Source organism: Nelusetta ayraudi, unplaced genomic scaffold (genome assembly GCF_046127955.1).
Source record: "Nelusetta ayraudi isolate G7.1 ecotype Tasmania unplaced genomic scaffold, CSIRO-AGI_Nayr_v1 ptg000040l, whole genome shotgun sequence".
In the NCBI taxonomy this organism is placed as follows: domain Eukaryota; kingdom Metazoa; phylum Chordata; class Actinopteri; order Tetraodontiformes; family Monacanthidae; genus Nelusetta; species Nelusetta ayraudi.
In genome coordinates, this window is record NW_027466090.1 from 498,599 (window position 1) to 522,628 (window position 24,030).

A 24,030-nucleotide genomic window follows, 5' to 3' on the forward strand; every position below is an offset into this window, starting at 1 on the left:
GTTACAACATTTTCATTAATAGCAATTATTTATGTATCAACCAATCAATTAATTCTCATTTGTATCGCCAAAGTTCGCACAAGCAATTTAATTCAGCAGAACTGACATTCAGTACAGATGTGACAAATCGGAGTTGAAGTGCCAGAGATTTATGATTGTTCCTCTTTATTAACACTAGGTGGCAGAAATAAACCCTGGCAGCGAATGGGAGATTACAAAAACATCGAGGAAAAAAAAAAACTTCTTAGGATCAAAGAAGATACTGGGAAAAGCTGGAAAATTCATCCGTCCATCCACCCATTTTCCTTACCGGCTTGTTAAATGCGAAGACAAAAAGGGTAAACTATCCAATTTATTTATGTAAAATATCGTGAAATCTGATCATCGGACGACATTTAAATAGGAAGGTAGGTCCTGGGCTAAACAAGTTACAACAACTCAAAAACGGTTTGTAACCGTCAGATCAAAGGAAGATCAACTTTAACTTAAACATCAAAGGGGGAAGTAAAATAACCTTGTTCGGTTGGAGACTTTTCGCAAGCGCTTGAGCGTTATGTATGCTATTTTTATTTTGAAAAGCGGAGGTCGATGGGAAACGCCGCTGCCTCATTCCACCAACTTGTGTAAAATGATAGCCAATCGTATTTTGTTGCGCGTGAGCCGCGCGTTTTAGGTAGACTACCTGCCTGCGTTGAATTGGGGGAGAGAAAAAAAAGAAAAAAAAAATCAGAGTTCAGAGTGCAAGGAATGGCATTAAAAAATACCACGACTAAACAAACAGCGGTTGGCGAGCTGCACGGCTGCGGGCCAACCGCAAGTGCAGGAATACGTGCGCACTCCCAAAATCCAGCAGGCTCGGATGCTCGGGACGCGGCCGCCGCATTGACCGCAGTGTTGTGAGAGCGGAGCAGCACGACACGCTGCGAGGTTGACTGAGTTGGTCTGTGGAGTGACGACTGGATACCAAGTTTACTGGGATGTTTGTGTTCCCTCCTCTTCTTCCCAAATCCATCTGAACCAACCTACCGCAGCACCTCCGCCGGTCGGTTGAGCAGACGCTGGTGGTGCTGCTGCTGTCAAAACTTTCGCTGACATGGATTTCTTGCACCGCCGACGGATTGGACTTTAAATAAAGGAAACGATTGGGAATTTCCTTCACTTCCTTTCGTCGGGAACTTTTCACTTGTGAAAAACTTTTTCAAGTTTTTTCTTTCTTCTTCTTCCTGAAATCCCCCCCCCCCCACTCAAGCTACAGCCATGCAACAGTTCACCTCCACCGACAGCAACAGCAGCACGCTGCCCCGGGACGGCGAGCTCCAGCTGCGGCTAGCTGACAGCGGAGGACCCGGCGAAGGGAGGGAGAACGGCGCCGGGACACACTTCCTCCGCCAGCCCGAAGAAGAAAGTTCGCTTTGCACCAAGCGGAGGATGCTCATCGGGTTGGATCTGCTATGCCTTTTTGTCGGTAAGTGTGGATGCATTGTATTATAAAAAGAAAGAAAGAATAACAAAGTTGTTTTCCCCCACTATTATCAGCTTTACTGACACGGCTGATTTACGGCCAGGGTTACGCTCATAAACACACAATTGTCCCCCTTTTAAAGTTTTGTCCGAGTCGATTAGCATTTAAAATCTCGATTTTTAAAGGTTCCACCAACTTTTTTTTTTTTCTTAAAATAAATAAAAAATGAATAAAATAAAAATGCAGATAGTCTTCTCATTGCATTTGTCAACATGGGTCTGGTTGATTATATTCACCCCGTAGTAGCAAATAGAAGACTGAACTTTGGATAGATTAGGCAACCCTGCAGAAAAAGTGGGGGGTTTGGCAACGTGAACAAGTGTGCAAAGTGTTTTTTCTCCCCGCCGTGAGGTCGCATAGAGTCGAATCAAGACAGGGAGTCTGCGTTACACGTGTGGGGGATCAGCTGGCAGGAGCAGCATGCCTGTTCCGGGAACTCTGCAGTTCCCATGGTTAAAACCCCCCAGTGGTTCTCTGCACAAGAACGTGGGAATGTGGATGAAAACGCGGCTGCGCTTGTGCCGAAAATTACCACAGAGCGATCAGGGCCCCCTCCTCACCACAGTGTTATGTTATTGAGTGCCAGGCCCCACGTAATTAACTTGGCCGGGATGTTGGAGCCTACAGACCCATAATAGCTTAATTACATCAGGCAGGGAACCTTAACGAACCTCAGGGAGCAGCAAATGCAAGCAAGGTGAAGATTATCAAAATGAAAAGTTAATTTCTTTGCAGAGTTACAAGTAGCCGAGTGTTAACCTCCCCCCCACCCCCCTCAACTCCTTTCCATTTCCAAGTGCAGGAAGTACATATTAATGACCTGCTCATTAGTGATCACAATCATTTGAACGATAATAAACTGGCACTATCCATAAAGTGGAAGCATCTAAGAGAAACAGATAAAACCTGTCATAAATAACTGAGTTTTACTGCAGATCAAAGACAAAATGATGTCAACACAGTCGTAGTCATTTCCCGTAGTCTCCTGTAATTTCTGGTTCTTTCTAATGTTTAACAGCTGAGTGGGAACAGGAGTGTTTGCTGTAACAGGCCAAAGATAAGTTTCATTGTTGGCCATGGTTTCATCTTGAACTTCTCCGTCGTGGTTGCGTTCCAGAGAAGTGGTCCATGAGTATGCGCCACTCAAACTACAGTAAATGTAAACAGTGTATTCACACCCCTTGTACGTTATTGACACTGGGATGCCACAGAAATGAAAGGAAAAGTCCTAACGACAGGGAAAACTCAAGCGTCCAGCAGCTAATAACTTCAACCTAGCTGCGAGCGGCGCCGAATCTTCTACCTCATTTAATTTAGTTTTTCACCGAGAAGCGAGCTGACATACTTGTCAGGCTAGTTGGATCGCAGCAGCCACGTGTTATGTGAATATTTACTGAAGCGTGAGACACCTCGTGGTTTCATTAGGCCTTGTCACGGACGGTGTCGTGCGACTGTTTGTGGATGGAGGCATCGGGTGGGTATTTTTAAAAGCGATTGGGACTAGACCTGTTGGTCGAGGTCCCGGCCTCGTTGGCAGTTAGCGCACGGGGAGTTGCCTGGCAGACAAAACAAGGCAACGAAGCGGTTAGAGCGCCGCCGCTGTGTTATTCTTCACCCCTGCAGGTATGCTATTAGCCCATCACGCTCGGCGCTTCTCAGCCGCTTTGTTTTGCTGCTTGGGAAGTGGCTTGGTGAGCCAGTGGCATCAGTCAGCACTAGGAAGGAAATGGTCTCTCTCGCTTCTCTTCCCTGAGACACGCACTCAGCATGCAGTCAGCTCCTCTCACTGAGTTGCATGCCCACAACTTTCCTGACTCCATTACAAAAGCAGGGGTCCCAGTCTATCAGCCTCCGCCCAGTGAGGCGCAGCTGAGAGGGGCTTCAAGAGTCGTGAGCGACCGACCGGACGGTTTGTTTTGGAAATATTAGAAGCTCACATTTTTCTTGCTCTTCGCTGCTCCAAGTTGGTTTTGTTTCCATTTTTGTTGTTTTAATGTTGGAAAATGTCCCGTTAATTTTACTGCTGGTTATCGGGGCGGACAATGCCCTTGGTTTGTTGTTGTTGTTGCACAGCCTGTCCCGGAAGGACGGCTATAAACTGGAACATTAAAACACAGTAGAACAATTTGAGATAGTCGCCGTGCTACTGTTAAAGCCAGCTGTTAGAGCACTTAGAAATTTCCTGGCCGTCTCGCTGCATCCTGCCGTCCTGCCGCTGTGCGAGCCATCAATGCAGTTAGCAGAGGCCCGACCTTGACTCATCCGCTAATGTTTGGCAGTTAATGCCACTGCTTAGTGAAAACAAACCTCCCCTCCCCAGTCTTTTAGCCTCTTAATGAACGCCCGGTATACGTCTCCATGCTAAGTGATAATTAAAGCCGATAGAGCAGGCAGATCGTGCGGAGACAAAGCTCTCCTATGAGCATGAGGATGTGGGTTTCCAGTCGTGTGAAGACCTTAAACCGTCAAATGCTAAAAAGCAGAAGAGGCCCTCCTCGTTCGTCATGCCACTGACATCCAACTGCCAAACTAGAGTTGACGCAGGGCTCAACCTGTCGTCACTGCTGCGGATGTTTGGAGCAGCTGGAAGGAAGCATTGTCTCGGCCTTTCCCTCTACGCATAATCTACATTCTAGTGATATTACAGCCATTTTCACATCTCTAGTTCAGCAGCCTTCCACATTAGTTATCCCAAAAACTCTTTAGCTTCAAGCCTCCAGCTAAAAAGTGTAAGTAGCTGCGTTTTCATTACCCCTAGAATTGCCTAAACTTAAATATAGCAATAAAAACTGGTAATAGAAACGTCTAAACTTCAAAGAACCTCTCAAATATGGCTAAAAGGTTTTGCCGCCCTCATGAGGTGGTTTTTCAGACATATCGATATAGTGGTATATTGTAAAAGTGTCATGGAAAAACTTTTTTTGCATTTACACATCACTGGATGTGATGTAGGGGGTCACGTGACCAGTTCACTTCAAGTGAAAATGGTGCGTTATGTTTGGACTTAGGAGGAGACAGAATATTTTTTTTATTAATCAAAGAGAAAAAAAACCATTCTTGACAGCAAGCATCGAAATGCAGATTTATACAAGAAATTTTCTACCTCCATCCTCCTCAAAGTTGGGGTCTCGCGGGACGAGATTTCACGAGAAGTTTGGCTTATGCGCTTCACACCATTCATTGGAAACACCTGCCAATCACAATTGTACTATTGTCAAAATGTTATCTTTTTGAGAGAAACAAAGTGACCTAAGAGGTCTTTGCACTGAGCACCTGGCTGGCTGGGGCTGTTGGCACCAACCCGATGGAGGTATCGGTGCCTTCTGATTCTCGAGAGCTGTGTCACAGCACCCACTGTCTGAAAAGGGGCAGCGATCCAAAGGGGGCCGCGCCGGTCTCCTTTATGGGGAGTTCGCCGACAGGCTAGATGCGCATGTCACTGTTAGAGGGCATTAGGAAAAAAAAAAAATGAAATCTGCCCCTGAAGATAATACTCGCCAAATGATGAGTTGTTCCAGCTGTGTGCCAAGTGTGGACAGTATTGCCAAGCATCCATCATACGCATCCCTTCAAAGAATCCCAACAGGAATTCTCCTCCACAATGCCGTCGTGGGATTTATGCAGACAGTTGACCCGTTGGCATTACTCATCTCGTAAAAAAAGGGCTCATTCACTACTGTAGCTGCGGAATTTCACCCCCGGGCAGCCTCCCCACAACCTCCCTAATTATCTTATCAGCTTAGGGGGTCGGAGAGGGTGGTTGGGTGGGGTGGCGGGGGGTCGGGGTGGATTTCACAAGGATCTTTCACCGCTTTTACATGTGTCGGAACGTAAACACGAAGCAGCTGCGCCGCAATGAGAGGACATGAGTCTCTCTGTGTTGCACATGGATATTAAAGCTGCTGTCTGAGGGCTCGTGGCCCTGCTTGGCCTCCGTAAGGCAGCAGTAGCTGCGTTTCCATTACCCCCAGAATTGTACAAAACCTAAATATCGCAATAAAAAAACTGGTAATGCAAACACCAAAAACCTCTCAAATATGAGACAACAAACGTAAACAAACGCAAACAAAGTTCTCGCCTGCGAATCGCAATTGTACTTTGTCGAAATGTTTCGTAATATTGCTTTTATTTTGCGAAAAACGGTCATGGAAACGCAGCTAGTATCTTTTCCACGAACGGGAGACAGACTGTAAATGTCTCTTAAGTGCGTGCACGCAATTCCTCAGCAGGGGGAGGGAGGCGCTCCGCTCCGGCCTCCAGCCACCCAGAGGTCAGGGTGTGCTGTTTGTCCCACAATCTGCTGCAGCGCAGGCGGGGGCAAGCCTCCCAGGCTGCGCTGCGGCTTCCCCTCCCCTCCGGTGCAGGTGGTCTGCTCACTCTGTCATCGCCCCAATAAAGCCAGTTATTGGCTCTCTTGAGGGTAATTGGGTAATGATTGGAGGCAACACTTGAGCCCACTATTACAGCCACGGGCCGCCGTTATAATTGCCGGTAGGCTTAACCCCGTTGTCGGGGTTAATTGTGAAATTGCTTCAGATGGAAGGCCGGAGCTGCAGAAATGACAGAAAAATCAGCGAGGTCGCAGCAGAATAGGCAAGGAAACGGTCTGCTTAACAGCAAACAAACAAACTAACAAACAAACACTCACAAGGATTTTTTGGCTACTGCGTAAAAAGGGAACCCAGAATCGTTCGATCCCTGTTTGTGCGAGTGTGTTTTTGTTGCAGACGTGAAGCGGCATGCCACGATGGGGGAGGCCGGTATCTACCTCGGCGATCAGGCTTTGAGGGAAAAAAAAAAAAAAGCTCTGTCTTTCTTATCTCTGCCTTTTGCCCCATTTTCTCTATCGGCAAACTATTTTTGGTACCAAGGTGTGTTCGAGCAACACAGCTAGACGTTTAAGTGCGTGTTTTATGTCTGTCTGGTGCACGCCTGCATGCGTGTGTTTGTGTGTTTGTGTGTTTGTGTGTGTGTGCGTCTGTGTGTGTGTGTGCGTGTGTCCTGGGCGGTTGGCTTGGTTTAAAGCAGAGGATTCCTACTTGCGGCCTTTTGGCAGCGAAAGCTGCCAAGTGAGTAAGAGCCGGCATGTTGCAGCACGTACACGTCTTATTGGCCTCCAGAATCTTCAATTGTCCTCTATTTGCGTGCACCCGAGTGTGCACGCTTGTGAGTAAAAGTGTTTGTGTTTTTTTTTGTCCCATGCGTCAGCCACACCGTGGTGGCGGCGCCGGCCATGTGCGCTGCGTTTGTTGACATACTTTTCTGGTCATGTTTTTTTCCTGCCATTGGATCAAAGTTCACTAAGGACCTCTGGAACGCACATGGGTCACACCGGCGCTGACGGACACAGGGCCATTAAAAAAAAAAAAGCTTTTCCATCAAATCGTTAACATGGTGGGAGACACGACGGTGCCTTTTTTTTTCCTTCCTTGTTTGAGTTTTTAACGCGTCTCCTTCCCATTTGACTGCTCCGCTCAAGTTCAGGGATCCATTAGTGCCGCACCTTATAGGGTTGACGTATGTTGTGCCTGTCGATACGTCTTCCTTCGTCCATTAGCGCGCTGCGGAGCCGAGCTCGGCCATTAGCGATGTCTCATTTGCCCGAAGGCGGAGGGACAATGAGGGACAAGCGAGAGCTTGAAGGAGAAGAAGAAGAAGAAGAAGAAGAAGAAGAAGAAGAAGACGTCTCCAGCGTGATGGGGAGGACAGGGCGAGACGTGAGCAGGAGAGGAGCTCCAAGAACCACCGTGAGGTCAGGGGAGGTCAGGGGTCAGACCTAAAGGAGCCCCCCGAGGGCCCTCACCCGCAAGTTGTTTGTCTGTGTCCCTGCGGGGAGGAGGAGGAGGAGGAGGAGCGAGAGAGAGAGATATGTGTCCCAGAGCTGCTCAGACAGCAAACACAGACGACTCAAATGTGGTTTTAATGAGGCGGCTGCTATCTTCTGAGCTCCAGAGGTATCAGCTGTAATGAGTGAACCAAGACGCGTGCAGCGGTTTAGCTCCGTCCTCGCCGCTCATTATCAACAGCCGGGGTTTTTTTTTTGGAGAATCTTCGCCATGGCAGCATCAACCTGGACGCGAGTGCAGCTGGTGGCTCAGCCTCTTTGCATCTCGTCAGAACTAATGACTCGTCCCATCCCCTCCCAACCCCCTCCTCATGAGGGAACACGCTGCCCCCCCTCGCTCCCCCAACTCGTGTTGTGGTTCCCCGTCATTGGAGCCGTTCCATCACTGTCACATGTCACCTGCTGGGGGTGGAGGGGGCTTCCGTCTTTCTTTGTGAGACGTCGTCTCGGAAAGTTTCCTCGCTGCGGGTCGCCTCCGCCAAAACCCCAAAAAACACGGCAACAGACCCGCGGGCCCCACGGAGCTCCTCGTGCACGCCGAACACGGCGCCTGGTGCCAAACGCCTCTCCCAAGTCACAGCCGCACAACCCACATGTTGTTCTCATATTGCAGACTGACAGCTCTCACCTCAAGAGCGTGCACAGCCCTCACCTACTTGCTCCACGAAAGGAAGAAAAAAACAAAACCCAACAACCCACCAGAGAGCTGTGTTTTTTGTTTTTTTTTAGTTTCCAGCGGTACATACCAGAGTGGCGGGTCCTTCATGGCTCTGCTAAATCAGTCGGACAGACAGACAGACAGACAGACAGGCAGTGAGGCAGACAGACGGCCCACTTCAGACTTCACCACTCAGGCCCTGGGCTCCAGGAAGAAGGTCAGCGAAGTGTGGAGAGAACAGAAGCAGCCGTGGGAAGCACGTCTCCACTGGCCAGCTGTAACAGTAACTGAGGACCAGTGCAGATGGGAGTTCTCCCCTGGCGGCCCCCTGGTGGTGGTGGTGGTGGTGGTGGTGGTGGGCAGAGCGCCACAAAAAATCAGCCAGAATCACCCAAATTTACAAAGCTGTGCAGTGTTTGCTTGCTGGGGATTTCATGGAGCAGCCATGGGTGCTTGGTTATTGTCAGAAAGGTGAAGTGGATTCATCACCGATACATTTCTGTGGTAAAATGGAAGGTGCGTTCAGGCGTCGAGGAAACCCAACAAAGTCAAAACACCGGCAGATGATTCAGACGAAGCTTTTTGTGGCTCTTTGTTCTTCACTGATTGGAGCCTCTGTGCTGCCATCAGGGCAGACAAAACAGGAGAGTCACCCATGTGCCAGACGGCTATGGGGGCCACAGCCGCTCAACCGTACCGGGACCCTCCCAGCCTCCCCCTTCACTACCTGTAGCAGACCACCGTGGATGAATCGCAGTGTGAATGAGTGAGAAGGCAGGTTTGGCACCTTGTTTCTGTGTCAGTTGTAACAAACAGCCTGAGTGTAAATGATTCCACCTCCTGTGAAAGTGTTACTTTCCCCTGTGCGTGTGTGTGTGTGTCTCACTGGGATTGTGTGTGTGTGTGTGTGTGTGTGTGTGTGTGTGTGTGTGTGCTTCAACATGCCTGATGGTCTGTGACGTCTCTTCCTGGATTGCTTCTACAAACAAAGGCTTTGTTATTATTATTTTTTTTGTTTGAAAAAGGGAAACATTAGAAGAAGAAAAAAACTCCAAGAAGTTGGCTTGGCCTTCAAAGTACCTGGCTGCAGCTGAATGCTTATGTGATTAAAGAACTGCCTAAAGCTGGATTACGGCGACGGAGAGAGTTTCAAAGTGCAAACTCATCGTTGCGCAAAATAATCATGTAGGTTGACCTGCACCGACCGACTGCTGCTGCTGCTGCTGCTGCTGCTGCTGCTGCTGCTGCCGCCGCTGCTCATGAGCAGACCAGTCACATTGCTTCATGCAAATATTTCAGCTCCACAACTTAAACTGTTCGTTTCATAAGCTCATTATGAATTTTTCTTTGGGAGGTTAAGTTGTAGGAAAACAAGCAGCTTAAAGGCCAGTTGGGAAAACACCGGCACGTGAGGTGCCACCGCTGCAGGAAGTTCCCGGGCGGCTGTGGAGCTGCAGGCCAGATGAGGGGGCTCCGGTTGCCCGTCCTTCACTCCTATCAATGGCAAACGGCCCGCTGCCAGTTTTTTTTTTAGTTTTTTTTCCGCCGCCGTCATCATTGGGTGCGTTCAAACGCCGCCATCGACCGCCGCTTGCCTCTGCATAGCCGCGGGCGTCAGAGGTGGCGCTGTGGCGCCGATCTACGGCCTCGTGCAGCTTTATTTGGGTCGGCCACAGCGAGCGGGATGTTTGCACCACTTTACCACAGATTGTTTGCGCCCGACGTGGTTTATTTAGTCGGCTTAAGTTTTTCCTCCCAGGTGTCGGCGGTGGGTCCTTGTCGGCGAGTTTGCTTGCGTATGTGTCGCCGTGCGCGGCCCCGGCCGCCGCGGTTTGGGTTTGTTTGCATCCCAGTGTGTTTTTTTTTCCTCCTTTCCTTTTTTTTCTTTTAAATGTTCATGTGAGCGTGTCGAGTCTGCATGTATGTCGGAGTGAGGGGGGGGGGGGGGGGGGGGTAGAAGGGCGGTGGTGCTGGTGGTGCTGGTGGGGAGGGGCCGGGGGTGCTCTGCCGGTTGAGGCGGGGTCGTGTTTACAGAGCGGGTCCCAGCAGGGCCCACATCTCTGACCTTCACATTCCAGAACCGCCGCTAATCGCCTCCGTCTGCTGTTCTCCTCGGAGGAGGCGGAGGTGGAGGAGGAGGTGGAGGGGAAGCTGGTTGTTGCATCCCTCCGCTCTTCTCTCACCTCTCTCCTGCAATCATCACCACCACCACTGCCACCACCATCACCACCACCACTGCCACCACCACTGCCACCACCACCACAAGCTGTCAATGTTCTATCATCCGTCAGCCGTGCATGTTAAACCCTGATGGTGCTTTGACCCTATACGGATCGACAGTTGTTTCGCAGTCCAACTGTAAAGAACATCGATGAATAACCCATCTGCCCCTCATCCACCCCTCCCCCCACCCTCCCCCATCCCCCGCACCCCCCCTCTCCCTCTCTCTCTCGCTCTGTCAAACCTCTTTTCTCATCAGTTTTTTCTTCCAATTTCTTGCTTTTGGTTTTGTTGTTGTTGTCCTCTCCTCACACGGAGCTCATTCTGGGCTGTGGTCATACATGTGTAAATTAGAACCAGAAGAGTCTTTTTTTTTTTTTTTTACAGAGTGAGGCACATATCCCCCTCCGCTCTCATTCCTTCTTTTCAACCCTCCCTTTCTCCCTCGCTCCCTCCCTCTCTCTCTCCGTTCGCCCCATTTTTCTTCCTCACCCCCCTCCTCTCCCCGCTCCCCCCTTTTTGACTCGTTTGAAAGCATTCCTGCTTTGAGTGTCAGGCCCAGCGAGCTGCAGTGTTTCTGGCGCGGCTCTGCGAGGGTCCTCTGGCTTCGCTCTCCCGGCCCTAATTCTCCTTTCTGCGCACGTCTTGGGCCAGGTGCAGACATTTTCTTTTTCTTTTTTTCTTCCCCACATATGCATGACAGATGATGTGTGTGGGACTCTGGGCTGTTTTCGCATCTTGTTGTGAAACGCGTTGTAATGCAGTCGTAAAAGGGTAGAGGTCGACGCTGCGACCGAGCGAAATCTGCAGAGAAAAAAAATAGCCCGTCCGTTCCTGGAACTTTGTTTTGTTTTCCCTTTTAAATGTCAGGCACGTCTCTCGGAATCAGTGACACCGCTGCTTTCAGTGTGCCGGCCCCAGTTCACTCAGGGGGGATTCGCAAACAGCTTTTCCACTGGGGAGGGATAGCCCTTTGGTGCCGCGCTTGTCAATAGGCCTCATCCCAAAATAGGAAACAACATGAGCCATAAGCACTGACGGGCCAGAGGTCGTAAAGCACACAGCCTTCTGGCTCTGGCTCTGGCTTGATGGTTCCCATTAGTCTCCCATATGAATTGAAAGTGATCCTATGAGAAGTCAATGTTCCTACTACAACCGCGGAATGTCCTTAATGGAGAATCTGTCCATTACCGCTCTGTCAATGCAGCAGAAATATTGATTATTGCAGTCTGGCCAAAGAGCGGAGGCCGATGATGGCAACGAGAAGTCTCATAATGGATAGTGCTGCTTTCGCTATCATGTCTTTATTTGGCCCAGAGCTGCTCCGACTTACACTCAGAGCTGCCGGAGCGCAGCAGAAGAATCGCGGAATTCACGTTGCGAACGCTTCGGCTGACCACAAACAAAATGTAATTTAAGACCAATTTCACAGAAGCACTTGCACAGTAATGTGATTCTAAATCAACTGTTGTCATTCTAATATTAGGTACGTGCGCACACAACAGTGGTGACGGCAGGAAGAGCGTCAAACAAAGTGAGCCTTTGCTGACTCGCACTGTGTTTTTGGCCGCTTTCATCGACTGCATCGCGGCCAAAATCAAGCGAAGTCCGCAGAGTAACAGTGGATGAAATCCAATCTCTTCGGAGCTCCAGCGAGGCACCACACAGACGACATGATCGCAACTGGGTAGTGTGCACGTGAGAATTTTGGATTGGCAACAATGAAGAACCAACTTCACATATTCTCTTACTCATTTAAACAAAATAAAAGCACCAGGGAGGAACTAGCAGGATCTGTTATCTTGGATCTGTTGTCTATTAAAGTTGGAATCCTTTTATTTTCAGACACACTTCCCTGTTTGTCCCAGCATGCATCAGTCATCAGTTTTGATCAGGTGCGGTGATTATATTAATTGTGCCAGTAACCCGAGTGAAGGGAATTCAAGCATAACATTTATTTGACGAGGAAAAATATTTTTATTTGACTTATCATGGCAGCGCTGTGTTTGTAATTTTTGTCATTTTCAATTCCAATGCTTAAAAAAAATGAAGGAATTGTGACCAGACAACGTGACGACATGTAGTGGGTGAGGGCTAGCAGATGTGTTATCATGCAGCCTTTTGTCTATACAGCAGACAAACAGCAGCGGAGCAGATTGCACCTGTACGTGACCTCTGTGGGCGTGTTGGCGGGAGATCCAGGCCGGATGGACAGACAGGCTTCCCTATCAATTCTCTCTCTCTCTCTCTCTCTCTCTCTCACTGCCTCTCTCGCTCTCTGCCTCTCTCTCTCTCTCTCTCTCACTGCCTCTCTCTCTCTCTGCCTCTCTCTCTCTCTCCCTCTCTCTCTCTCTCACTGTCTCTCTCTCTCTCTCTCACTGTCTCTCTCTCTCTCTCACTGCCTCTCTCTCTCACTGCCTCTCTCTCTCTCTGCCTCTCTCTCTCTCTCTCTCTCTCACTGCCTCTCTCTCTCTCTGCCTCTCTCTCTCACTGCCCCTCTCTCTCTCTCTCACTGCCTCTCTCTCTCACTGCCTCTCTCTCTCTCTGCCTCTCTCTCTCTCTCTCACTGTCTCTCTCTCTCACTGCCTCTCTCTCTCTCTGCCTCTCTCTCTCTCTCTCTCTCTCTCTCTCTCTCACTGTCTCTCTCTCTCTCTCTCTCTCTCTCTCTGCCTGCCTGTTCCCTCCCTCGCTGCCTTTCCACCGGCCGGCTCCTTATCAGTGTTTTGTCTTAGTGCAGGAGCAGCGTGACATTGACTACAGGTCACTAATGCGCACGTTTGCCGGCCGCACGCTACTTATTTTAAAGAAAATCCAGCCAGTAGCGAGTTGAGTGTTGGTAGCCTCAAACACACCTTATTACCCTCGTCGTTATTACCACCCTTTTCTATCAGTTCACTGAGGCCGAACGAGTGATACGAGCTCTTTATGAGTGGGCAGTGATAAGAGTCACATGGTGGGTGGAGGCGGGGGAGGAGGGTGGAGGAGTGTTGCTTAAAACTCAAGGACAGCTGGCGCTGATAACTATCCCAAGTGCAGCCAGTTTGTCGGAGCCCAGTGTGTGTGAGTGCGTGCGGTGCCCGCCTCTGGGCTCTGATTAGCGTGTGCCGCGCTAGTCACGTAGCTGGGCTGGAAGGAGGCGGCGGGCTGCGGGCTGGGTGGGTGGTTGCGCTCCAAGTGACCCGACTGGAGGAGCCGCGGAGGTTCACGATCAGTCCCCCATGTTGTCCCTGCATGCCGCTTGGTGGCGGGAGGACGTGGGAGAAGAAAAGATGGCGCGGGCGACGCAGCTTGTTTGTAGTCAAAACTCAACCTCTCGGTTTCTGGTGTCACAACCACCACCACTCATTAGGTGCATTTCCGTTACAGTTTTTCGCAAAATAAAAGCGATTTTAAGTACAGTTGTAATTTGCAGGTGTTTCCATTGAATGGTGTAATTCTTGCAAAATCTCTTCCTGCAAGAGGGACTTTCTGGCCTTTATTGTTTTCTTTAAACGACTAAAAGACCATAAGTGACGGAAAATGTAGCTACTGTTTCAATCCCACAGTGTTTAACCAACAAACTCTCTGGCACGAGAGAAGCAAAATGTGCGAAAGTGTTGGCTGTCATGTGGTTTCGAGGTTTTGTTTGCTCAGGCGTGAAACTCGGGCCCTCGGTCGGACTTTGACCTAATACAGAGTCCCTTTTTTAATTAGTGACCAGCCACCGGGGGAGAACGCGCACTGTATGTAGGGCAATTGTCAATGTCGGATCCCATCGATTGAATGCGGCTGCCAAATTTCAAATCAGTGCCGCTGCCGAGCAAACACTGAGTCATGGCCTCCCTCCTCCTTCTCCTCCTCCTCCTCCTCCACCACTTCCTCCTCTGTCCAGGGTTTTTATTTTTTCATCGATGATGGGAAATTTTCCACGCACCGACTCCGACCAACTTCCTACTTCCTCATCTTCATCCGTCACTGTCCTCCTCTTCACCCCCTTCTTCCGCCGCTGCGTCTGTCATCCCCCCTTCTCTCCGAGGGACGGGAGGAATATTGGGGTGGGGGGCGGGGGGGCAGCAATGTGCGGAATGCTTCGGCCCCTCGGGGTCAGGGGGAGGGGGGATCGGGAGGGGGGGTCATGTCACCAGATGACTGACACTGGTTGCAGCCGCTCCCTGCATGTCCCCTGGAACACAGAATTTATCTGTGAATCAATCAGTCAAAACTTTATTTATAATGTGCTGCATGCATTATCAATGTAGCTCAAAATTGCGTCACAGAAAAATAAAAACAGAATTGCGAGACATAATGGACCTCCCCCGCACCACCAACCACACACAAAGAACACACCCATGGCAGGCCACTGAGGAACCATGAGAGGAAAAAACACTGATGGTGAGCTCACCTACACTGACAGGGGTCGACGCCCCCCATAGGGCGGCTATATATTTACCTCCCAGTGTGGAGGCCCCCCATGAGGAAGCACTGGAGTTAAAAACAAAACAAAAAAAAAATAGATCAAGAAATAATACATTTAAATTAAAGAAATGAGTTAGAGGCCACATTTAAACAGTGAGTCTTGAGCCTCCCTTTAAAAACATCAACTGTCTCTGCGGTCCTGATGCCCTCTGGCAGGCTGTTCCACAGGTTCAGACCAGAATGGCTGAATGCAGCCTCTCCATGGGTTTTGGTCTGAACCTTTGGAACAATTAGTGCTGGTGCTGGAGGACCTCAGGATCAGCGAGGGCTGATGTGCCAAAAGCGGGTCTGATAAATAAGATGGCCCAAGACTGTAAAGACACACACACACACTCACACACACACACACACACACACACACACACACACACAGTTCAGGTCATCATTCATCAAAACCATCTTTTGTTTTTCCCTCTTTCAGCCTCCATCCCGTTCTTTGCGTGCGAGCTGAAGGCGGTGAAGGCCTACCAGCGCGGCTTCTTCTGCGGCGACACCAGCATCACCTACCCCTACCTGGAGAGGGAGGCCATCCCCGACGGCATGCTCATCGCCGGCGGCATCATCATCACTGGCCTGACGGTAAGACGACGCACGTCCAAGAAAATCCCAGTTCAGCTGCGCCGCTCAGCTCAGCTCCCGCTCACCCTGTTTCCATCTCTCTGGATCCTCCTCAGATCGCGCTGGGCGAGTGCTACCGGGTTCGCTTCCGCAGCGTGCACTCGCGGGCGTTTGTCCGAAACCTCTACGTGTCCTGCCTGTACAAGGAGCTGGGCAGCTTCCTGTTTGGCTGCTGCGTGGGCCAGTCGCTCACCAACATGGCCAAGCTGAGTGTGGGGCGACTCCGGCCCAACTTCCTGTCCGTCTGCAACATCACCTACGCGTCCATCAAGTGCACGTCGGGAAGCTACGTGCCCTCGATTTCCTGCCAGCAGTCCAACCCTAAGCTGGAGGAGGAGGCGAGGTGCGTGGAGCGTGCACTTGGAGCTGTTTGCTTGGTTCGCTCGCGATGGTTAACGTGTAACCCCCACGCAACTTTTTATTCTCCTTCTCTTGCAGGAAGTCTTTTTTCTCCGGCCACGCTTCCTTTGCAATGTACACAATGCTCTACCTGGCTGTAAGTCACCTCTCTTTTCAAACACACACGCACAAAACATCAACTAGAGACTCACTTGTGTTGTGTTATGTAATTTCAACACTTTGTGAAACTGTTTGCGGCACAAGCAAATGAAACAACCCGCATTTATTGGTTTACCTCGAAACCGAGGGAGGAGAATCTTGAGAGCAGGCAGCCCTCTGAAGGCTTCACAAATGAAAGGAGTTTTGGTGGAACTGAAACTCTTTCAGTTGTGTGTAGTGTGCAGCGAGTAGTGTGTAGTGTGTGTGGGGGAGCGTTAGAGAATGAGGAAGAATGTTTTCCACGGGGGGAACATGAATAGATGAAGAGAGCAAGGAGACAGAGGAGGCCTTGTTGCAGCTCTCATTTAGCCCAGGACGGCGGAGGGCTTAATATCCCTGCTGAGAGATCGACAGGCTTCTTTCAGAGAGAGACACCCTCTCATAACCACCCCCCCCCCCCCCTCACTCCCCACCCGTCCCTTCTATCTCTCCCATCTCCTGCTTTCTCTTCCCACACTGCACTGGCCAGTGGCCAGTGGCTGCACTGAGAGAAGGAGAAAACAACTCCTACTAATCGTGAAAGGGATAGTTCACTCCCATTAGCTGCTGTCCATGGAGGCTCAGGTGACACTTTCACATCCGGCCACCTGTTCTGGACTCTTAGACCCTGAACGGTGGCCACGAGCTCCAACGTCCAGAAAACATTGCTGTCCAATTTGAACTTGATGCAGCGATGTTGTGTGTGAACGGCCAAAATGTCCACTGTTATTCACCACGATGGACATTCTTCACCTCCCAGGAGTTGAAACACAACTTTTGGGAGCATGTAAACACGGGCAGCTGTGTTATGTTCTGACTGATCTCACGTCAGCCTCCTGTCTGCCAGGCTCCAGTCATGTTGTTGACGTGATATTGCTGGGCCTAATTCGACTGCTGCCTCAAACAGCAGGGGGATGAGTTTTGTCTGTAGTTTTCTATTGGGTGAAATAATGTGAAAGTCTGTGGAACCTCAGAATGGTTACATGGATTAGGAACTATAGAGTCTCTGTACACATATAAGGTGATTTTACTGTGGAAATGAAGGGGAGAGGTTGTAAAATAATCCAACTGTCAATATCTTGTTTTCTCCTTCTCAATCGATAAATATTTTTGCTTTATTTTATCTACGGTATTGATGCTGCAAATTTCCCCAATGTGAGACTAATAACGGCTTCTTCTTCTTCCTCTTCTTGTAAACTGGAGAGGGAAGAAAATCACGTCGTCCTCTATGGGAACTTGCACTGCAGCAGCTTCACTCTGACCAAAGGGGGAAAAAAAGAAAGAGCTGAAAGGACTAAGTAGGGGGAGTGGTCAGAGAAAAACAACGGCCTGTTTTCTCTCCCCCTCCGTGACTCTTTTGATTTTTTTTTTTTCCCACACGGCTCCGGGTCTTACAGTCAGAGTGAGTCCCCAGCCCGCTGGCTGGCCGGGCGGCCGGCTGGCTGGCTGCTGTTTGAGCGGAAAACGTCGGGGAGACTGTCAGGCCTGTAGCTACACGCCACCCGGGCCGCGGCCAGCTGTTTTAAGGCAGGAACAGTGACACCTGGTTTTAAGGGGGTTGAGGGGGATGGGGGGGGGCTGCTCGGGGGTCGGCCTCATGCAGGAATGCGGGCCATGTGCTCCCCATCGTCGAACGGGTCCAGACAGACCACCGGCCGCTCGGCGCTGCTCGCCCTGCGACCCCGTCCCGTGTTGACGCAAACATGCAGCGCTCTGCATTGTTGCCGCCGGAGACGAGGATGAACAAAAGGAGGAAATGAGGTTTCGATAGCGCTGCGGGACTCGGGCCAAGCCAACCCTTCCTTTCCGCGCAGCACTTGAACGCCATGCGGTTCCCCTGGAGGATGCACGTTTGCAGGAGCTGATGTATTAGCCATTGTAAAGTCAATGGGTGAAATTAAACCTGCGAACCGGGTTAGGTGGGGCCGAGCCCGCGATCTGAGATAGCGCTCGGTTGAACATAAAGCAATTGATTGTCAAGAACAAAGGAGAAATGGTCCTTCGCAATGGGTCTTTCGCAAGGACCGAAAACCCATTCAAGCTTTGTAGTGTTTCTATTGGAACTTTGAGTTGTCTGTGTAGCCCGAATGAAAATATTATCTAAAACAACAAAAAACAAAACTATGGCTTTGATTTCCAAAACAAATAACAGATTTGATCATCACAGTCTTTGGCTGTGTCATGCAAAACTTTCAGGCCACCATCATTTGCAGATTTTATTTGAGTTGATCTTTAAAAATTGGATGTTGCACCGTTTTGGTGAAATTGGATGGAATTCTTCCTTTCCTGTTGAGTCTCGGCACCTGGATATGAAATGTAGATCTGGGTCAGACAGACACCTGCGTTTTGGTTCAATGTCTCTATGACGTTCATACTGGCCACCGCGGCCATTCCAGTCTGGGCAATGTGTTTTGCCTGTTTTTGCACACTATGGAGCACCTGAAGTTTGTATTTTATAAGATTTTTCACCGGTCCGGACCTGCTTGCCAAATTAGGTGAGATTCGTTAAAGATATATTTAAGAAACAATTGCAAAGACATTGGGCTCGCTTTGGCTCTTGCGAAAGATGGGCTTTGAAGCAGGTTCAAACCGGCCTTCTGTCGGGCTCAGCACCAATAATTAATTTATTTCTCTCTCTCTCTCTCTGGCAGTTCTACCTGCAGGCCCGGCTGACGTGGCGCGGCGCGCGGCTGCTGAGGCCCCTCGTCCAGTTCCTGCTGGTCATGATCGCCGTCTACACCGGCCTGACCCGCATCTCCGACTACCGGCACCACCCGTCCGATGTGGTCACGGGCTACATCCAGGGGGCGCTCACAGCATACTGGGTGGTATGTAGTATTATGAGTCGTCCAAACAGCCTTTGTAAAAACTGTTATCAGGGGGCTTGTCGGGATTTGTTTCCCTCTGATCCGCGGTTTGCTTAGACAATAGGCCCCGCCCCCTCCTCCTCCTCCCCCTCCTTATCCCTCATTGTGTTAATAAACAGCGGGATGATTGGCGGCGTGTGTGGTCCTGACCACTTTTTTTTCTGCTCATGTCTCCCACCACTCTCCAGGCCTTCTACATCTCCTCCATGTTTAAGCCCTGCACCCGTCCAAACCTGTCCCCCGCCAGCACGTCCCTGGAGACGCCGCTGTCCAGCCAGCAGACCGTCTGTTAGCGCTCGCCCACGTCCCCAGAATGGCGAGATGGAAAGAGGAAAGAGCCGGCGGACTGAAGAAGGAGCGAGAGAACGTCGGGGGGTGGCGGGGGGGGCAGAGGACAGACCCTCGACATAAGGGAACCACTCTGAGAGAAGGATTCGACGTTAGAGGACAATCTTAAGACACGCACGCGCCCCCTGCAGGGGGCCGCCGTGACAGCACATGCAATCACACACACACATACACACTAGACTAACACTTTGACACACACGTGAAATTCAAGGAAGCACATTTGACTGTGAGTCTAGCCCGTCCAGCGACAAGAACTGCATAGCTTATATAGATATTTTTTTATGTGTGAAAAAATGTATATTTTTAAACAGGATATTGTTTTTCTTGTTTTTAGAAGCTGCTAATTTTGATAGTTTGAACTAGTTTCCTTCTGTGATGGAGCCTCTCAGTCAGTGCCTCTGGCTAGCTCTCCACACAGAGCAGTCCACTGTCCGGTCCTGGCTTAGGGCGGAGGAGAAACCACTAGTCCTTCTTCTTCTTCTTTTTTCTTTTAATTCTTTTTGGCCGGTCCGCCTGAAATCATTGCGCGGCGACCGCGAACTGAGACCAACCGTCAGCAGACGTCAAAGTCGTCGCCGAAGAAACAAGCCTAAACTTCTTTATCGTCTTGGCCTGGAACGGCCCAACGTGTCGCTGGTCCGCCTTGGGTCTCCCTCGGCTGAACTTGAGGCGCCAGGAGAAACAGTATTTACGCTGTGTCGCAGTTCTTAACTCGCCTTTTAGCGTGCGACCCTGCCAGTGGCGCGCCGGGGGGGGGGGCGGCATCCGACTCTCACATATTTTACTGCGTCTTTACTAACCACTTTGACTGGTTCTCGGAGGTGGAGCTGAATGACTGAATTCTGGTAACCTTTGACCTTTTGACCCCTGGCCCACCTCCACCCCTGAACTCTGTGAGCTGCACCTTGATTTAAGCCACTCTGACAGAATAGCCAGCATGCTTGCTCCCCGAGCGGCACTACTGTGCATCTTCATTAATAGCACTTGAACTTACATAATGGAACCCTCTAATTGTAATCCATATTATATATAAATATATATATATGTATAAATATGTATATATATATATATATATATATATATATATATATATATATATATATATATATATATATATACATATATATATATATATATACATATATTGCATCACACTACTTTGAATAATCAGTGTTTATTTTTATGTTAATGTCAGACTCATACACGTTTTTTTCCCCTTGAAGTTATAATTATTCAGATTGAATGTAAATAGCTATGTCATTTTGTAAAAAAAAGATTAAAAAGAAATACAAGATTTCAAAAGTATTAGTTCCAGTTCCGGACGTTTATTACATGTTTATTAAGTGTATTTTCGTGCGTGTCCATCAGGTACGGAGCGTTAATGTTCTGTTCGTCTGTCTGTCTGTTTGTCTGTTAACTACTAGACTGAGCCACAGATACTATCAGAAAACTATATTTTCGCGTGTTTTGTTCTCTGTTGTTTGTTTCGTCTGTGAACGCCGGAAGGGCAGAAATAACCACTGTATCAAAAAAGGAAAAAAAAAAAAACCCAACCAAACCAATAAAGTGAATGTTGAATCTTTCTCTTTCTGTCTTTCGTTTTGAAGAGTTTGCAGCGCCGTCTTTTTCTCATGCCGACCGTAGACTTTCGACATATTTGTCCTCGGCGCTGCGGTGCGGAGCCATTCCAGGCGCAGAGGCTTTGGATTCCATGAGAACTGGGAGGAATCAAATTTTAACCACAGAAAAAAAAATAATTAGCGATTTAACCACTTGTGTCTGGAACTTCCACTTTATTGCTCTGTTAGTTTCTTACATTACAGCCCCTCCCCCCTCCCCCGTCATGACCCCACCCTGCTTCCTCGCTCGGCCCCTTCCCCGGCCCTGCTGCCTTTTGGAGTGCAGTGGAGCATGATGGGAGTGTTTGAGGGGGTCGCGCTGCCATGGCGATGCTTTCCCACATACAGGTTAGCGCGTCAGTGGGGTTTTCTTTCATTTTCTCTCTTCACCCTTCCCCCATCCGCACTCAGATCCCCGGATGGGAGGTTGGAAGGGGGGGGGTTAAAAAGAAACTTGGGCAAGATCAGACAAGAGGGAGGGAGGGAGGGAGGAGGGGGGAAAATTGAGTGAGAAAGAGGTCCAGTAATGGGGTTTGAGGCTTTGACGCGAGAGGCACCAGCGAGGAGCAGAAGTAACTGGCCCACCAGTGAGGGTGAAGGAGTGTGTGAGATAGCAGCTGGCAGGACAGAAGGGGGCGGTAGAGAGGAGGTGTGGGGGTGTCAGGGTGGGGGAGGAATGCGATTGTGGTTTTCCGTCCCTGTTTTGTTTCATAATGCTGTAACTAAGGAGACACGTCTCATTCCTGAGCCGTGTACAGTATCTTGCCCGTGCTTGTGTGACAGGTTCTCTCATTCCGCGCGCGTGTGTGTGTGTGTGAGTGTGTTGCCTCCTTGTTATTGTCTGCCGTCGAGGTGTGTGTGACTGAGCCCAGCGACAGGTAATTCACTCCGCCGCCTTCTGCTTACACACCCTGTCAAACATGACAGCTCGCTTATGCTCCTGCTCGCCGCCGCCGCATCCTCTTCGCTGAACCCCCCTTCCCCCCATTGGCCCTCACTGGGGGTGGGGTAGTGGGGGGTGGATCTAGATATCGCCTGACAAGCTCCCTGTGTGTTTATATTAGTCCACTGCTGCAGGACCTGAAGGCCTGAGCTGAGCTCCATGGTCATTTCAGTGTGGGCCCTGCGCCAACAGGTGAAAGCTGTTATTGTTCATGCTGTGGAGGAGGTGGAGGAGGAGGAGGAGGCCACTTCTCCTCATTCTTCATCTGTTTGGGAGTTCCTGGATGAGATTTGGATCTAAAAGAAATGCACAGGTGCAGAAAGAGAGCAGGCCCAGGTGTAGATAAGTATTCCGGAGGAGGCACGTAGCTCACCTGCGTATCTCTGCACGTCTGAGGGAAGGACACTTGTAGCCTACTTTGTGTTTTTGTCTGAGCGCACTTTGATAACATCATCAAGGTATGCGGCGCTCAGGAAGGTTTTTTTTTTCCTCCGTTTTTTGACGTTGAAAGAATTCCCTCACTTAAACCAAAGGAATACTTAGTGTGATTAATATTTAAAAGAAACAACCAACCTGGTTCCCAGTCGTCGCACAGATCAGCCTGTGTTTTGTTTACTCCCGAGCAGAAGCTGCTCGAGGCTGCGAATCGATTCACGACTCCACGGCCGAAAATGAATTTCATCAGCAAACGATTATTTTCTTAAGAAAGAACTTTCCCGCTGTGTCTCGGAGGCAGCGTGCGACGCGCTCTCTGGGACTCGGCCGGCCTCTTGTAGTCCAACACTTTAATAGAATTTAAGGGGATTAATGGCCGCTTTAGTGCGCTCAAGTTCAGACTTGCTTCCCCCCCGCCGGAGTCTCGCCACTCTGCATATTTCCTAATCTCCCCCGAAGTTGTGAAAGTCACTGAATGCAGAGGCGTGTTGATCCGAGGCCTGAGAGGCGGACGTGGTCGAGCGGGTTGGATGGATCACTTGGCGGCCCGTGTAAATTTGCACACCGCCGGCGTGCTGTGTTTCCTGACACACGTGCATATGGCGCGTTGTCTGATGGAGACGATGTGGTGGAGCTATCTGCTGACGACAGGATCAGCTCGCGTATTTATCCCCCCCCCATCGCCCCCATCGTTGTTAAGATGCACCATGCGCTATAGTCTGCGCACAGATCAGTGAGGTGGTGGAGATAGAAAAACTCAAACGGTCCTTAAGAGCCCTGTGAAGAACAACTCCTTTAAACTGAAACTGGAAAAAAAGAAAAGAAGCAGTGCTGTTTTACCCCTATTGTACCACCATGGAGTTCATGTCATGTCTGTGCAGCCTTGGACAGGTGTTGCAGAAGAAATCAAAATCAAAAACAGGTAACCTGATAAGCTGGCGCCGTCATGCGTGGTTAGTTTATTTTGGTGTCGCGCTTGAAGTGTCACCTGACCCCCGGCCTCCCTTTCCCAGAACCTACGCCGTCACTTTTTGTGAATGATTTCTTTAAAACAATAATCGGTCCGTTCCAACTGCTCCTCATTTGAGTCACTGTGAACCACTGCCAAAGTTAAATCATTTAAAACAAGAAAGGTGATAAAACCGCGATAGCAAACGAGTCACACTTTGACATTCTTCAATAAAAAAATAGATTATCAGGGAGGGCTGAGAGACGAGACGCGCCGTTGATAAAGACCTCCCCCCCCCCCCCCCCAAACCCCCCACCTCCGCGCACTTTGTTTATAATACACGCCTGTTGTGCGCAGGCCTCTTGTTTTGTTTCACGACTGGCAGCCTGTCGAGGCAAAGTGGAGGTCACGTGGTTGAATGGCAGCGGGAGCGCAGGCTCTCTGAGGCGTCGGGGAAAAAAAAGCGCTGCGGGGGAGTCGCCGGGTGGGAGGGCCGTCCAAGTTCAACAAGCCGAGCCTCACGCAAACACACAAATCCGCACGGCAACGCAGCGGTGACATGACACTTCATCCCGCGTTATCGCAAGCGAGGGGATAATGAAAGCAGCCCCGCTCCTCACTAACATAAACTGGAGTTGAACTCGGCTGACACCCGACACCAGGCTAAACCGTGGGAGGGGTTTGTTTTTGCACGTCTGACATACGGCGGAGGAACACAAGCATGCGTATTTCCATTTAACGGTGGAAACCTTGTCTCATCATCTGAGCTGCCTTTTTTGCGTCATGTGTATGTTGCCTCAGACGTACACAATGTAGATGCACGCACACACTTCTATACCCGTGCACGCACATGTAGGAATGTTTCAGGCGACAAATCCCACTTACTTCCTTTAAATAAACTCACCCACTGATTCTATTGTCACACATTCTCATCATGAATTTCAATAACTTCTCATATTAAACAAAATAGGATGTTTGTGCAAGCGTGTGTTCAGCTGTTAACAGTGTAAAATG

The 24,030-nt window shown here is 49.7% G+C and overlaps 1 protein-coding gene across 2 annotated transcripts; it reads left to right on the plus strand.

Moving 5' to 3' along the window:
• The first annotated feature begins 319 nt into the window (after positions 1 to 319).
• ppap2d (phosphatidic acid phosphatase type 2D) lies at positions 320 to 20,652 on the plus strand. Of its 2 annotated transcripts, none has more exons than XM_076033151.1 (7): positions 320 to 338; positions 1,250 to 1,465; positions 15,122 to 15,279; positions 15,375 to 15,661; positions 15,757 to 15,814; positions 18,507 to 18,683; positions 18,911 to 20,652. In XM_076033151.1, exons 2-7 carry the CDS (start codon positions 1,258 to 1,260, stop codon positions 19,013 to 19,015), a joined length of 993 nt encoding a protein of 330 aa, XP_075889266.1. In that variant the 5' UTR covers positions 320 to 338; positions 1,250 to 1,257; the 3' UTR covers positions 19,016 to 20,652. The 2 variants fall into 2 exon arrangements, with proteins under 2 accessions (XP_075889266.1, XP_075889264.1); XM_076033149.1 differs by lacking the exon at positions 320 to 338 and adding an exon at positions 389 to 407.
• Positions 20,653 to 24,030: the final 3,378 nt, after the last annotated feature.

What these genes read in the sequence shown, in the direction of transcription:
- ppap2d (XM_076033151.1), top strand. Translation starts at nt 1,258, where the DNA reads ATGCAACAGTTCACCTCCACCGACAGCAACAGCAGCACGCTGCCCCGG. An exon ending in TCTGCTATGCCTTTTTGTCG is followed by an intron (nt 1,466 to 15,121) that starts GTAAGTGTGGAT and finishes TCCCTCTTTCAG; the next exon opens with CCTCCATCCCGTTCTTTGCG. An exon ending in TCATCATCACTGGCCTGACG is followed by an intron (nt 15,280 to 15,374) that starts GTAAGACGACGC and finishes GATCCTCCTCAG; the next exon opens with ATCGCGCTGGGCGAGTGCTA.